At 39.3% G+C, this 13,299-nt stretch overlaps 2 protein-coding genes across 12 annotated transcripts in view; one reads left to right on the top strand and one right to left on the bottom strand.

The window, feature by feature from the left end:
• MIGA1 (mitoguardin 1) overlaps positions 1-11,281 on the bottom strand; it is a 38,485-nt gene extending 27,204 nt beyond the window's left edge. Inside the window, exons 1-7 of one of the 3 annotated variants that reach the window (XM_061345133.1) lie at positions 11,152-11,281; positions 9,882-10,052; positions 7,046-7,223; positions 6,367-6,503; positions 5,986-6,112; positions 5,390-5,526; positions 4,542-4,665 (exon numbers count right to left, since the gene is read on the bottom strand). In XM_061345133.1, coding sequence (XP_061201117.1) covers positions 4,542-4,665; positions 5,390-5,526; positions 5,986-6,112; positions 6,367-6,503; positions 7,046-7,223; positions 9,882-9,980 — 802 coding nt within the window. In that variant the 5' untranslated portion in view covers positions 9,981-10,052; positions 11,152-11,281. Of the gene's footprint in view, positions 1-4,541; positions 4,666-5,389; positions 5,527-5,985; positions 6,113-6,366; positions 6,504-7,045; positions 7,224-9,881; positions 10,053-10,145; positions 10,418-10,996; positions 11,012-11,151 lie in introns of those variants that run through there. The other 2 variants (XM_061345135.1, XM_061345134.1) reach the window with 2 other exon arrangements.
• USP33 (ubiquitin specific peptidase 33) overlaps positions 11,090-13,299 on the top strand; it is a 46,134-nt gene continuing 43,924 nt past the window's right edge. For 3 of the 9 annotated variants that reach the window (XM_061345126.1, XM_061345129.1, XM_061345124.1), the window contains exon 1: positions 11,300-11,566. The gene's annotated coding sequence lies outside the window, so the exon portion shown is untranslated. Of the gene's footprint in view, positions 11,247-11,296; positions 11,567-13,299 lie in introns of those variants that run through there. The other 6 variants (XM_061345130.1, XM_061345128.1, XM_061345125.1 and 3 more) reach the window with 4 other exon arrangements.

Raw genomic sequence — 13,299 nt, 5'->3', positions numbered from 1 at the left:
CAGACCTTTGTGAGAGATCTTTTATTGCAGTAGCTCAAACAATTCATTTGTTTTAAATTGTATAATTAAGATAAAATAAAAAGTAAATATTTCTAAATAAAAATGTTATCAATGCATATGTTTTACTATTATTATCAAAAAGTGTAAGGGCCAGTGTACACAAACCACCATTAGTTTGAGTGCCAGCATTCCTTTTTGCAGTAGAAAATAATATAATAATACGATGTATTAGGAATTCAGTACTGAAAAGGAGCTCTACAATTTGAGAATTTTTGCCCTCTGACCTGCAATTCTACTTGTAAGTAAAGCTATTGTTTCTGTCCTAACTCTGCATTCCTCACAAGTTAGCTCGACTAACATTTCGGTCTGCTAGAAAAGATCTAAAAAGAATTAAAAAAAAAAAAAACAAAACAAAAAAAAAAGGAACTTTTTTCAAGGAGAGACTACAGAAAGTACTGGAAGCTTTTAACCCTCTATCTCCTCAGAAATAATAAGATGAATATTTTTTGTTTCACAGTTTTCTACCAATTGCCTCCTTCCTGATCCGAACAGCTTATGCCTGCCTCAGGAAAGCCTGTTTCTAGGTTTCCCATGTTGTTTCACAGCCCTAAATCAGCATAAAAAACCCAGCAGCCCTACATATTTATTTTAATTTCATGTCCAGGAATATTTCTGCTATAGAAATCCTATTTTAACTTGCTGGTTTATATAATTCTGAAAGTCCAGTGGGGAAAGCAACAACAACGAACACAATTGTTTTCCATTATTTCATCTATTTAATGGTCTTTTTCAGGGCTGTATTCATTGTTTATAACACCACAATAGATTACAGAGTTGAACTAATAGAAACAATTGCAAATAATCATTATTATTACTATTAACAGAATTATACCCACAGGGGAAAAAAAAGTATTTATTAATACCAGTATTTTCCACACTGCTAAAAGTTGACTATTTAGAAATATCTAGAAAACAAAATATTTAATTTACATGTAACCAGGAAATATAAAAGCCTAAGGTCCTAATTTACAGAAGAATAAAACAAAAGCTAATTAGACCACAACACATAAGGTAACTCATTCCTGACTCTCCCATGTAGCATGTTACCATAGTCTCCTCCTGAAGGCTGTTTTTCAAAGCTGTTTGGCAAATTGTTTATCTTGGCAACGAACTTCTACTAGTAAGTGGGATCATAAAGTGAAAGCCAGTTTGTGGTATGATTGATCAATGGCAGCACTAAGATCTTAATCTGATTAGGTAGAGAGAAATGGTTACCAGGGAAGAATAACACTTAATGGTGTTGGGAAGGAGCAGCATCTGTGACTAGTAGACAAGCAGAGGAGAGAGTGTTTTCAAGAGCCTCAGAAGTCTGACAGACTTTACATAGAAAGCTGAAAACCAGAAATTGATAAAAATTTTTACCTTTGTAAGTTTCTTTCCTGACTGATTTCTGAATAAGAAGTGCTAGTCAGATATTTATGTAGCAAATCTTTTGATAACACTTTAACATTTGCCCAACTGTCAGAGCTGTGCCTCCAGCTGTGGTTAACCACAAGTGCTTCAGATGGAGAAAATGGAAGAAAAATACACAAACTGGTTCTGTCATGTCTAACAGAAAAAACACTGCAAAACATTATAAGCACTCTAATGACAAGCTGCAAGACTTATGAACCTATTAAGGACAACAAAGGCTTTTTCTCGTTCTCGCCAAGGCCCACAGAAGAAGAAAAAACAGCAGTACTAAGGGGAAACACTGATATGCAAGAAAGACCCCAATGACAATTTACCCTCAAGTCCATCTCTTCTTCTCAAAGAGGAACAAAAACAACATTTAAAAAAAACCCAACAAAAAACCTGTCTAAAACACTGAAATACCCTCAACACAGTTCAGAGAAAACTTACTTCAGCACTCAACTTGTGCCACTAGAACAACCAGAAACTGGATCTAGCTATAACTTTAACAAGGTCTACAAATCCCCCAGCACCACATACCTTTTCCATGTGTAAGTAACTATTCAAAACAAGTAAGTCACCTCTCAGTACTTTCTTCAGTAGAGAGTTAGTCATAGGCAATCAAACCATGTTTAAGTTTTTCCAAAACATGGATCATTTTTATGGCTTGTTTTGAGCTGTCTAATATTTCCATATCTTCTGGAATACAAACAGAACTGGACAGAGCATTTTAAAGCCACATAAACCCACAACAGTATCTCTACCTCTATGGTGATGTTGCCCTTTACACAGAGCCAAGGACTATCAACCGTCTGTTTTCTACAGCAATGTGCTAAGAACACAGACTGATTGCGATACATAATTTTCCTAACGCATCCCAAGAGTGTTTCTTTATTATTTTTCTTTCAAGATCTCTCAACTCTTCGTACAATCTGTACTAGTCTAGATTCAAATGTGATTTGACTGTAACAATTTAAACGGATAATTCAGAGCAGTATTATTTACCTTGCCTTTTCATAAATTCAATGCTTCTAATGCTCTAAGTAATTTTTTGTATCAATTTCAAGCTTTACTTTATCATCAACTACATAGCTGATAAAATTACAGCCTTTGACCAAACATCTTCCCTCTAGGGAAGCAAACCTTTCACTTAACAGCAAACAGAAGTATAAACAAATGTTCAGGTCAGTGAACCAATTATTATAATAATCCCCCAAACTGCAGATATCTCAAAAACCTACAGTCCAAGAAAAACTATCTACCATAAAACTGTAACAACTGGCAATACCCATAGCAAATTAGCAACTCTCTTATTTCACAGGCACGATGCTTAACTTGGCTGTTGAAGTTCTGGGGTTGTTGATTTTTGTTTGTTCGGTTGAGGGTTTTTTTTTTTATTTTGGTTTGGGCATTTTTTGTATGGTTTTTGGTTTTGGCTTTTTTTTTTGGTTTTGGGTTTTGTTTGTTTGGAGTTTTGGAGTGGGTTTTTTTTGTTTTTTAGGATTTGTAACTAAATTAGCAATTTCTCAATCATTTTGAACATTTTCTACTTTCCAAGAGCAGTAAGAAGTAAATGAATGATGGATTAGGGTGCTTTCTTACTTCCTTTATCTAGCTTCTCTAAGAAGTTTCGGGTACAAATCATCCAGGACTACCGATTCTGATTTAGTAGATGCTGTTGCTGCCTCTTTTGCAACAAATTATATTCATTCCTGCAGAGCAGAGGTTCCTTCAGTTCTGTTTCTGCTCAGAACCGTCATTTGTATTTTGCAAAATTTCTTGGTGAAGAATGTTGTACTATCTATTTCATTTGCCCACTGGGATTTCATAATTTTCTTGGACTTTGTTATTCTTGTGACTTTTGAATCCTTCCATTACTGTTGTTAATACATGCACATGTGTGAACATATACAAAAAGGAAACAAGGTTACCAAAGTTACTACTAGAATACTTCCTAAAAGAGTAATACAAAGCTTAAGTAAAAGAAAGTGAAACAAAGTATTACATGTGAACACCTACATTTTGTGTTAGCAAAGGAAAGTCTCTTGACAGCAGCTTTCATTTTCTTTAACTAGGTTACCAAACACAAAAAAAGAAAACAAGGTGGAAGGGAACAGACCCATAAGACAGCCCCATAGATTCTCCTAACTGTACTTTTCTCTCTGTCTCAGGACAGCTACCAGAAAACTGCCAGTCTCAAAAAACATCCTACTTCAAACATTCATACCCTACACTCAGTGACATATCCTTCAGGAAAGTAAATTATCTGAAAAATGTTGAGTGATGAAATGTTTTTATATCTAGCATCAAACAAAAACAACCTCTGTATTAAATCTAAGCTCCACAGTGCTTGGAAGCAGAAAGCCAGCTCTGACCTGAATTTAATTCCCACCTTACTTAGAGCTGTATTTAGGGATTTCAGGATGAGGGCTACGAGATGAGAGTGCTGCCACCTCGTGCCAGTCAAGTTGAAGCGTAACAAACAAAACTACTGACTAAAACAAACCCCAGAACATGTTCTGCCTTTAAATTCTGACAGTTATTTGAGATCAGGTGCTTGATCTTGAATTAGGAAAGAGCCTAGTAGTATCAGTCTTTGAGAACACCTTAAACCAATTCTTTAAATAAAAATAATCAAACTATCTGTACTTAATCAGCATGTCTTGTAGCAATCACCCATCACACTTGCCATTTAAAATCCTGGTTTTAGTCACTCCTAACCGTGATACATTTCAATCACTAGGGATAAGAGCTTTAGTAGTAGATACGTGTTTCAGACAAACTCTTTCTGGTTTGATTTTTTTCTTACTGCATAAATATTTAAATACCCAAGTCATAACCTTCAGAAAGTTGAGAAGCATTATGAAAATTCTCAAGTACACTGACAAGCCAAAAAGAAAAATATTTTCTCTCAGTTCGTTCTTATCTAAAATACAAGCACCACATAAAGCATTACCTAATAATGTAAAGATCCTGATTTTTTTTTTCTCTTCATTTACTGATAAATTCATGACTCAATATTTCATTGACTTTCCCCCTTCCAAGAGTTATTATTACAACCAATAAAAATGTAAAATAGGAGTACTCACCAATATCATTACCTAGAGAAGCAGGATCAGAGACCCCAAGGGTGGCTTCAAACTCCTCCTGAAGACGGTAAGCTCTTTGAAGAAGGGATTCGAGCTTATGAATGAATTCAGCACTAATGATATCCTGCAAGTGCACAGACATAAGAATATTTCCTATTTGTTTATAGCCTGTAAGATTCCTTTGTAAAATCTAAGACTATTAAGCCTCTAAAGATCAGACCGTGCCACTGGCACAGATGAATACTTCAACACCCAAAATATACACACTTTTTGAAACATACATTTGTATTATTTAGTTCAATAGAAATAAAGTCTAAATTTTAAAATACTTTACCTGTGATGTTTAATGCACTAGAAATAATGAAAGCCACATATGTGTATGCTTATTTCAAAGCATTTTTAGCATTTTGTTCATAAGAACAAAGGAATATAAAAAAAGTTCATGCACATTATTTGTGACTACTCATAAATTGATCATCTTTCCCAAGACCTTTATCTTTGCTAAGCAGATATCTTCTCACATAGTCATAAAACAAAGGGATGACCCAAGGGATTTTGTGGAGAAAACTAGTATACTTGGTAGCTTGTTAATACCATCCAGAAGCAAACACTGATGCAACAGTGATTGCCAAAAAATAAATAATGCTAATTCTCTCCCCCAACCCTCCTCCAAATAACCAACCAAAGAAATCAAAAGGAACAAAACTAGATTTCCTTTAAATGCAATACCACTAATTTTAATCCATTCTCAGTATGGGTAATTGAATCAGAAGTTGAAAAGGTTCAGGTAACAAAGTCAAATGAATTGTTAGGGCAGCAGCAGTAGATTACAGATTCAGTATACTCACTTCTACACTTTCTTCTGCAATTGCATCTCCTGCTCCCAGCTTAATGGAACCACAACTTGCTTCATCTTCAACTTGCCTGTTACGGAAAGTTAGTGCCTGCTCCCACCGGCGCAGTGCTTCTTCAAAAAGCTCCATACCTAGGGAAGATTAGGAATACCTCCATTCCATCAAATACACAGCTTCCATATGTCTGTGCATTTTAGAGCATTAGGAAACTTTGTAGCTAATAAGCATGATCATAGCAGAGATGTAAGCTTTCAAAACAACATTGATTTCCAGTCTAAAAAATAAATTAAAAAATATATCTGCCTTTTTAATAAGACAAAGGAGTTTACAAGTAAAGCAACAACATTCAATGTATTTTTCCTATTTATTTTTTAAATAATTGGATGGATTACTGCTACAAATACAGGAATGAAACAATATCTATTCTCTAGATAAAGTAAGATATAATTTTATGGAAGTGTTCTTAAACGCATGCCAACAGGATACTGTGAAAGGATACCACACTAATATTGTGTGTCACTTTGCCATAAACCCAAGAAATCATTTACATTCATTGTTAGTAGATAATGAATGTCCTTATTATGACTTACCCATCAAGTACAAATTTTCAGGTGTGGTCACTGGAATGTTGACAAGCTTAATATCATCTTCATCTGCTTTATCCCAGGAATTTGAATTGCCACAAGCACAACTGTGGCAAGAAGTGGCACTCTGAACCTTAAGAAGAAAATGAACAAAATTTGAAATGATGTTGCACGGGATGTCCTTAAAACTACATTCCTCCAGAGCACAGTATATCCAAGCTACCTGCCTAGAAGCTGTTTTTAACTAATAAGTACAATGGCCTTCTCACCACCTCTAGTCACCTGCACTGCTTGCTCAAGAAAGTTGTTTCAGCCCAGTGAAACCATTACGTACATACTCGGTGCAGGTTAGTAGACACTGAAGAGCCTTGAAACAGTTTTGCTTACCGAGGCCAGGCTTTGAACTGAACCAGAGCATTTACTGAAAAGTCCTCCATTTGCATAGATACAAGACTGAGATCCTTTTTCCTTCACAGAGCTCAGAGAAAGGGTCAAGTTTTGCCGACTACTGGAACAACTAGAACCTAAGAGATACACTGATGTTAAAGCCGCTGCAAACTCAAAATAACATATTTTTCATTAGCAAGCTCGATCAAGAATTGCATTTACTCTTTTCAATAAAATACAGTTTAGAATCAAGCAACAATTATTCTTGTATTTACACTTCGACATGAGAAACTATAAATGACAACAGTCAATATCTGTAACAATAACCATGCATTTGAGCACAATTATTTTCCCATATTATAAAAAATTAAATTTGCTTTTCTTGGTATTGAGGTATATCCACAAGATGGCAAACTGGACTGTTAATACACTACCAACAAAAAAAGTTTTAATTCCAATTCATGACTAAAACTTCACCTTTGAGAACAAGACCAGCTTACTTTAAGACACTGTAATTTTGCTCCTAATTTGCACATTTTCTACTTTAACAATTCAAACCTACTCATCATTAAATGAAAACAGTTTGTTTTACTACTACAGAATTATGCACACAGCTCCCCCCACACCCCTTTTCCTCCCCTCCAAGAAAAAAAAGAATACTTGGGGGGTCCTTCACTACCTTTTTCTGATGCAGCTGCTTTAGTACACTCTAGTACCAGATGACTTGGTTCCCATGCTGGCACTTTCTTGTTTTTCTTTCCACGTCTTCTTTTAAAGTGATGGGCCAGAAAAATAACAGATATCGTACTCACTGCTGTTACCGTGAAAAGCTTCTTTAACCCAGGTGAGAGCTTTAGCTGAAAAAAAGACTGTGACTTCATTAGAAGTATAGGCTCCTTAACTCCCACCCTTCCTCCTACTCTCCCTTGGCAGTGTTCAACATAGGCTATAGCTCGTCTCAGGGAGATAAGAGATGCTGCTCTTACACAGACTGTGAAGCAACCCAGTAAGGACACAACTAACTGCTTCTCAAAATTTGTGATGGCCAGAAGGTGACAAGGTTTACAAAGTGGCTGGTGCAACAAAGAGAGTGGCTGCACTGAGAGTCATACTGCAGCACCAACAACTATAAGGTATATTGCAAATCCATGAACTACAGGGATCTAAGTAAGTGACTTTCAGAATTATTTTTTTTTAATTTATTTAATTGATTTATTTTCAATGTCAGGACAATACAGGGCTTCAATTAATTCTCTCACAGCAAAAAAAGTACTGAGAAGAAACTCACCCTTCACAACTAGACTATCACTTGCACTGTGAAAGAATAAAAGATACATAAGCTAATATTTGCATGGTGTTTCAATTTGGGAAGATCATGTACCTAAACACATTTCTCTAAAGCTTTTTCGTCTTTTATTATTTCTTACATTTTATTTTGGATATAGATCAGTCATGGGTTTACAGACATTTAAATTAGTAAAGAAGAACCACATATATGAGCAACTGGAATGAAAAGTCATTAACAAAGTTTATAAAATTCAAAGTTACAAGATATAAAACCAAGAAAAGAGCCATTTAACTGGAAAATGGAGTCCACATTCACAAAACCTTTGGAAAACCCATGCTGCTTGAGAAACAAGACTGCTGGGAGAAAACAGTCCTTGGGGCTAATATGGTGTTTCTGAAACACGTTTCCTCATACAAGAGGAGAGCTGGTCACACAGAGTACCACTGCACTCGGGCAGTCACTGGTTGCTGTGCAATTGATTAATACTATCAGAGCTGTGTAATTTAAAGCACTGAAAGTTTTGCTCTGCATGGAGCTCGCAATCAACTAGTCAAAACCACTTGAGAGCCCTGTCCTTAGTAGTACTGTATCTTTACCAAGGCTGAAAAACCTAGCACTGTACTCTGCAAGAAGGAAACTCCTGACACGCGGCACAAACACAGAAAAGAGTTAATAACCAAATACCTGAGATTAAAACTTCAAAGTTCATAAAATTAAATGCTAGAACTAAAGTTTCATAGAACTGCAAATGGATTCTTTTTTAATTTGTGCCTAAAACATGTTCATGAATAAATTAACAGTGAAATGAAAACCTCTAAGGAAAGGAAAGCTAATAGATGCTCGTAACAGAGTTGCACATGGTATTTTAAAAGGGCATGAATATGCTGCAATGTAAAAAAAGAAATATGTGATCTTGCAGTGAGAATTGTAAAGTAAAAACAGAAAAATGAGAAAATTATCAGATGCAGCTGATTGTGGTTTTATATGCAGTAAAATTCTGAAAAGCATATACATGCAAATCTGAAAAATTACATAGCTGTTGCTTACAAGCATCCACTTCAATAAAAACTAAATAGTCAGATTAAAGACATGGGTTTTAAAGGCAGAAGTTTATTAGGACCTGCTAATAGCTATTTTAAAAATTATTATTGGCATTCCTAATTATAAACATTTTTTTCTTTTAGTTACTTTTGTCAATGATTCATCATACAAAGAATAGAAAAAAACCCTACTGAATCATATTCTGTACAACCAGCTAGAAGCCTTTTTTTTTCATCCCGTGTATTACAGCATCAGAATGTGGTTCACTCTTCAAGAAATGAGGGATATGACTGAAGACTTAATACTTTGTCAAGTAATTCTAACATTTCAGTCTATCGTTTATCACGTATACGGTTAGGCATACACATAGATGCCTTCCACATAGGCAACTAACACCTCTCTTTGGACCCCTACTACACAACTTACAGCTCCTCCTCCCTGCCTTTGACATGAAGGTGCTCTAGGGACAAATTTTATAACTCCCTGCAGACAAGAAGTATCAGCTTCACAATACTTCCAGCTTTTGTCAGTCTTAAACCAAGCTCATAAGTTACTCTTCATCACCTACACGTGAGTTACTGCATTCCATGTTGCTAGTTAAAACTAGCCTGTAATATCAATGAAAGAAAATAAGTCACTTCAGGGCCATCTGTAAAAGGAAACACTATGATTAGTAGAGCCTTAGCATTTTATTTGAAGAAGCTCTTTCTGTAAGTCAAATAAACACAGTAACGTGCCACTTATCATTCAGATTAATTTGACAAGTGCCACTGGCAACCTAGAAAGTATTTCAGACTACACTCAATACTATTATTCAACATTTAATGATAGTTATGTTTAATTTTTAAATATCTAAAAGCTTCTACAGAAAAAAAAGACAATTTGAGGATTTTGGTATTTGACTTGATGAGAGCTATTGTGCTGTTGCAAAATGAAGACACATTGACACTGAAGATAAAGCAACCTCTTCAGTCTGACGTATGATGATGCACTGTGTTTATTAGCAGAAAAAGACAAAAAAAAAAACCCTGCTTCGGTTCAATGCTCTAAATAAACTAAAAATCAATGTATTCTGTACAAATCTAATTCACACAAGGCTCAGAAGAGCAAGTACAACATTACAATTAAAAGTATTAAACTTCTAAATGTACACCAATAGTGACAATAATTCAATAATATACATTACCTGGTTGAGAGAATGATACCAGGAAAGGGGAAGATGAAATACCCGTAAGGCTACTGTCTTCAGAGAAAATCGTGCCTCAGTAACAGCTTCTTCTGACATGGCTCCTTCTTTCCCATAACCTCATTAAGTGGCACTATCTTGAAAACAGTCACAGGTGGTCTCCAGAATACTCTGTCAAATAAAGGTTATATACTAAGTTATGCAATAAAAGCCCAGATAGCTTTCTCCTACAAGTGAGAATCTCTTAAATAACATGTATATGACTTGTTTGATTGATGTTTCTGACTGGAGATTTGTGCTTCATGAGGAGACAGTGAATTTGCTGATTCAGTTTAGGCCCCATTCCTTCACACTGCTCTGTGCAGACACCTGTGCATGTATAACCAGGATCTACAGAGGACTCAGCCTGCTTTTATCAGCTGACAGTTCACTTCTTATATTCTCTAAATCCATACATGACAACAATCCCATTTCAATACTGTTGGAAGAACCTGTTTGCTAGCTAAGAGAGTTAAAAGATCTGACAGCAGCCTTAAGTTTATCTCATTCAAAAGCCTCATTTTTATTGCAGACACAATGACGAACAAACACTATACCCTGACATAATCTCCCCCGTTAACAGGGACCCTTCCCCGTAACTCGCTGATGCTAAGCTTCTGTCCGTAACATCCAAGACCACCAACTGTGGCACGGAGCGAGCTGAAAGCAGAGGGCGGGCCCCCACGCCGAGGGCGCTGGCAGCCTTGCCCACGGGCTGTGTCCCTTCAGCCGACCCTGCCCGGAGCTGCTTCCTGGGGGACAGGAGCCTCTCCCCGCAGCGAGACAAGAACTACGGTCCGGCCGGGCGCGGAGGAACAGCGGACCCCGCTCCTGCAGCTAGTCCCATTGTGGGCAGGAGCCAACTCCGCCCGGCCCGGCCCCTCCCCAGGCCTGGCAGCCCCAGCAGCCCCGGCACCGTGGTAGGGGTGCCCAAGCCTTGCGGCGCATCGGGCTGGCGACGGACACAGCCGAGATGCCAGCCCCCCGCTCCCCTCAACCTCCGTTCTCACCGAGGCAAAGGGGGGCGCGCCTTTCCGTGAGCCGAGTCCCGCCCTACAGTTACCGCCCCCGGTTACCTGCCGAGCGCCGGGCAGGGGCCGCAGGCAGGAGCCACAGCCCCCCGCGAGTGGCTCCCTCCCTCCCCGCACCAGCAGCTGCTCAAGAGACCGGCCGGCGATCTGCTTCCGGGCCACCGAGGAGCGGTTGAGGTCGACCGAGAGGCAGCCCTTACCGCTGCCACGTGAGGGTGACCCCCTCCGCTAGGAGTGCGCATCGGCCATCTTTACAGAGGGCAATCTCCTCCTGCGGAAGACCGGGTAAGGCGGGGTGAGAGGCTAACTCCGCCATCTTTGTGCGGGGCAATGCTCATATGAGCGGCGGAGACGCTGCGCGTAGCCATCTTTGTGCGGGGCGCGTCCTGGCGTTGCTGCGGCTGGTGTCTGTCTGGTCGTCCCTGTGAGGAGGTAGCGGCAGAGCCATAGCCTGGGCGCGCAGCTTCTCCAGCACGGCGGCTTTCTGCACTGCCGCGTCACTGGCGGCGGAGCGCTGCTCCCGGAGGCGGCTCGCTGTCGGTGCGAGCCGCGGGGCTAGCCGCGGCCCGTCTTAGCTGCGGGCTCCGCGCACGGTGCGTTCTCCCGGCTGCTCCGGTAAGAGGGGGAAAGTCCTGCTGGCGGTGGGGAAGGCGGGTCGCGTCCGGTGTCCGTGAGGGGGGACAGGAGCGCAGCGGGCGCTGCTCTGTCTCTCAGCCTTCTGGGCTTGTTGGCACGGTGATGGCCGCCGCCGGCGGGAGCCCTCTCAGCGGCCGGGGAGCCGCGCTCCCGGAGGGCTGGGCGGGGGCCGGGGCGGTGCGCGGCCGGCTGGGTTGCCTGCCCTGCTGGGCCGTGGGGCGGTGGATCGGTGGTGCTCGGGATACCCGCTCCGGGTCATCGGGTCGGCAGGGAGGTTGCTACATGCCCTCCCGCTAGCCTGCAGCGGCTGGAGAGCTTGGAGCTGACCTCTGCAAATACCTGCTAAAGCCGAAGCCGTGCGGCTTCAAGGGTGCAGTTCCGAAAACCAGTAATTGTGATTTATGCCGTTCCGTGAACTATCTACACGCTTAGATCACCCTGTACGAGGGATGAAATAGATTGAAGAAAAAAGTCTGGTATAGCACCCAGTGGAAAATCACTGTAGACTTCTGCTTGCGGTCAAAGCCTGGGTTAGGAAAATCCTCTTACGTCCATAAAGGTCAGCTAATGGGTTTCAGAGTTGGGGTTTAAAGTGGTGGAAGAAAGACATGAATGGACAGTCTGTATGCTCTGAAAGGCAGTATAAAGTGAAAAATGTCTAACCCTCTAAAAGAATATACCTTTAACTTCAGTATTTTGTGTATATCCTTTTCTTCTGGAAACAATATTTTGTGACAGGGAAAAAAACAAACAGAAAACGCTCTAATGAAAGCCACTTAAAAAAACTCTGCCTTGCTTCAGTGGATAGCTGTTGGTGCCTGAAGAGAAAGACCAGGTGTTTTTCACCAGCTTGCTGAGCATGCTTTTGTCATTTACTGGGAAATACCAGGTTTCATTCTAAATAGACAAAATAAGCTTCCTACCAGATTGGTGCTGTCTTTTGAATATGATACTCTTGTTTAGAGTTGATAGACTTAAAAAAGATAGGAATAGGGAGGGATGTGAGATAAAGATCAAAACCACCTACTGATTAACAGAATGCAGAAGAATTTGGTGTGTGAAATTAACCTTAATATTATCTATTATTTAGGGGGGGGGGGTATTGGAACTAGATGATCTCAAGATCCTTTCCAACCATAACTATTCTGTGATTCTATTTCATACCCTAAGAAGACTGTTCTCAAGTTTGGCAAAAGTATTACTCATGTGCATTGTTATGTAGAATTAATTTCTGTAATAAATTGTCAATCCAGTAAAGCTTTTAAAGAGCAACACAGTTCTTGAGAAAATTGGTAGGAAAATGTACAGCTTAAAAATCTGAATATGTAGGTCTGAGGGTGTATCTTCAATGGGCATGTATAGTATGGAGTAAATACTGGTGTTTTTTTTCTGAATTGTGAAGAATGTCTATATGGTAAGTACTTACTGAAGTTCTAGAGCTCTTTAGTATTCAAAGTAACAGCGTTGCATGTCTGTGTCACTACTACTTTGTTGCCATAAAATGAATATGGTTGCTAAATTGTTCCAGTGCATAGCTTGTAAAATAACTTTTGAGTGCAGATAATCCTGAACTTAGAGTTTATTGTTTGATACGCTGTTATTCAGACTTGTACAGACAAAATAATAAAAGCCTGCAATGAAGATACAATTACTGCTTCAGGTAATTGCTTTCACAATAATCCTTCACAATAATCCTTTTATTCTTAAAATAA

The sequence above is a fragment of the Neopsephotus bourkii genome, unplaced genomic scaffold (genome assembly GCF_033783945.1).
Source record: "Neopsephotus bourkii isolate Nb327-2 ecotype Australia unplaced genomic scaffold, CSIRO-AGI_Nbou_v1 NB_234, whole genome shotgun sequence".
Taxonomy (NCBI): domain Eukaryota; kingdom Metazoa; phylum Chordata; class Aves; order Psittaciformes; family Psittacidae; genus Neopsephotus; species Neopsephotus bourkii.
This window is presented reverse-complemented; position numbering and strand designations above follow the sequence as displayed.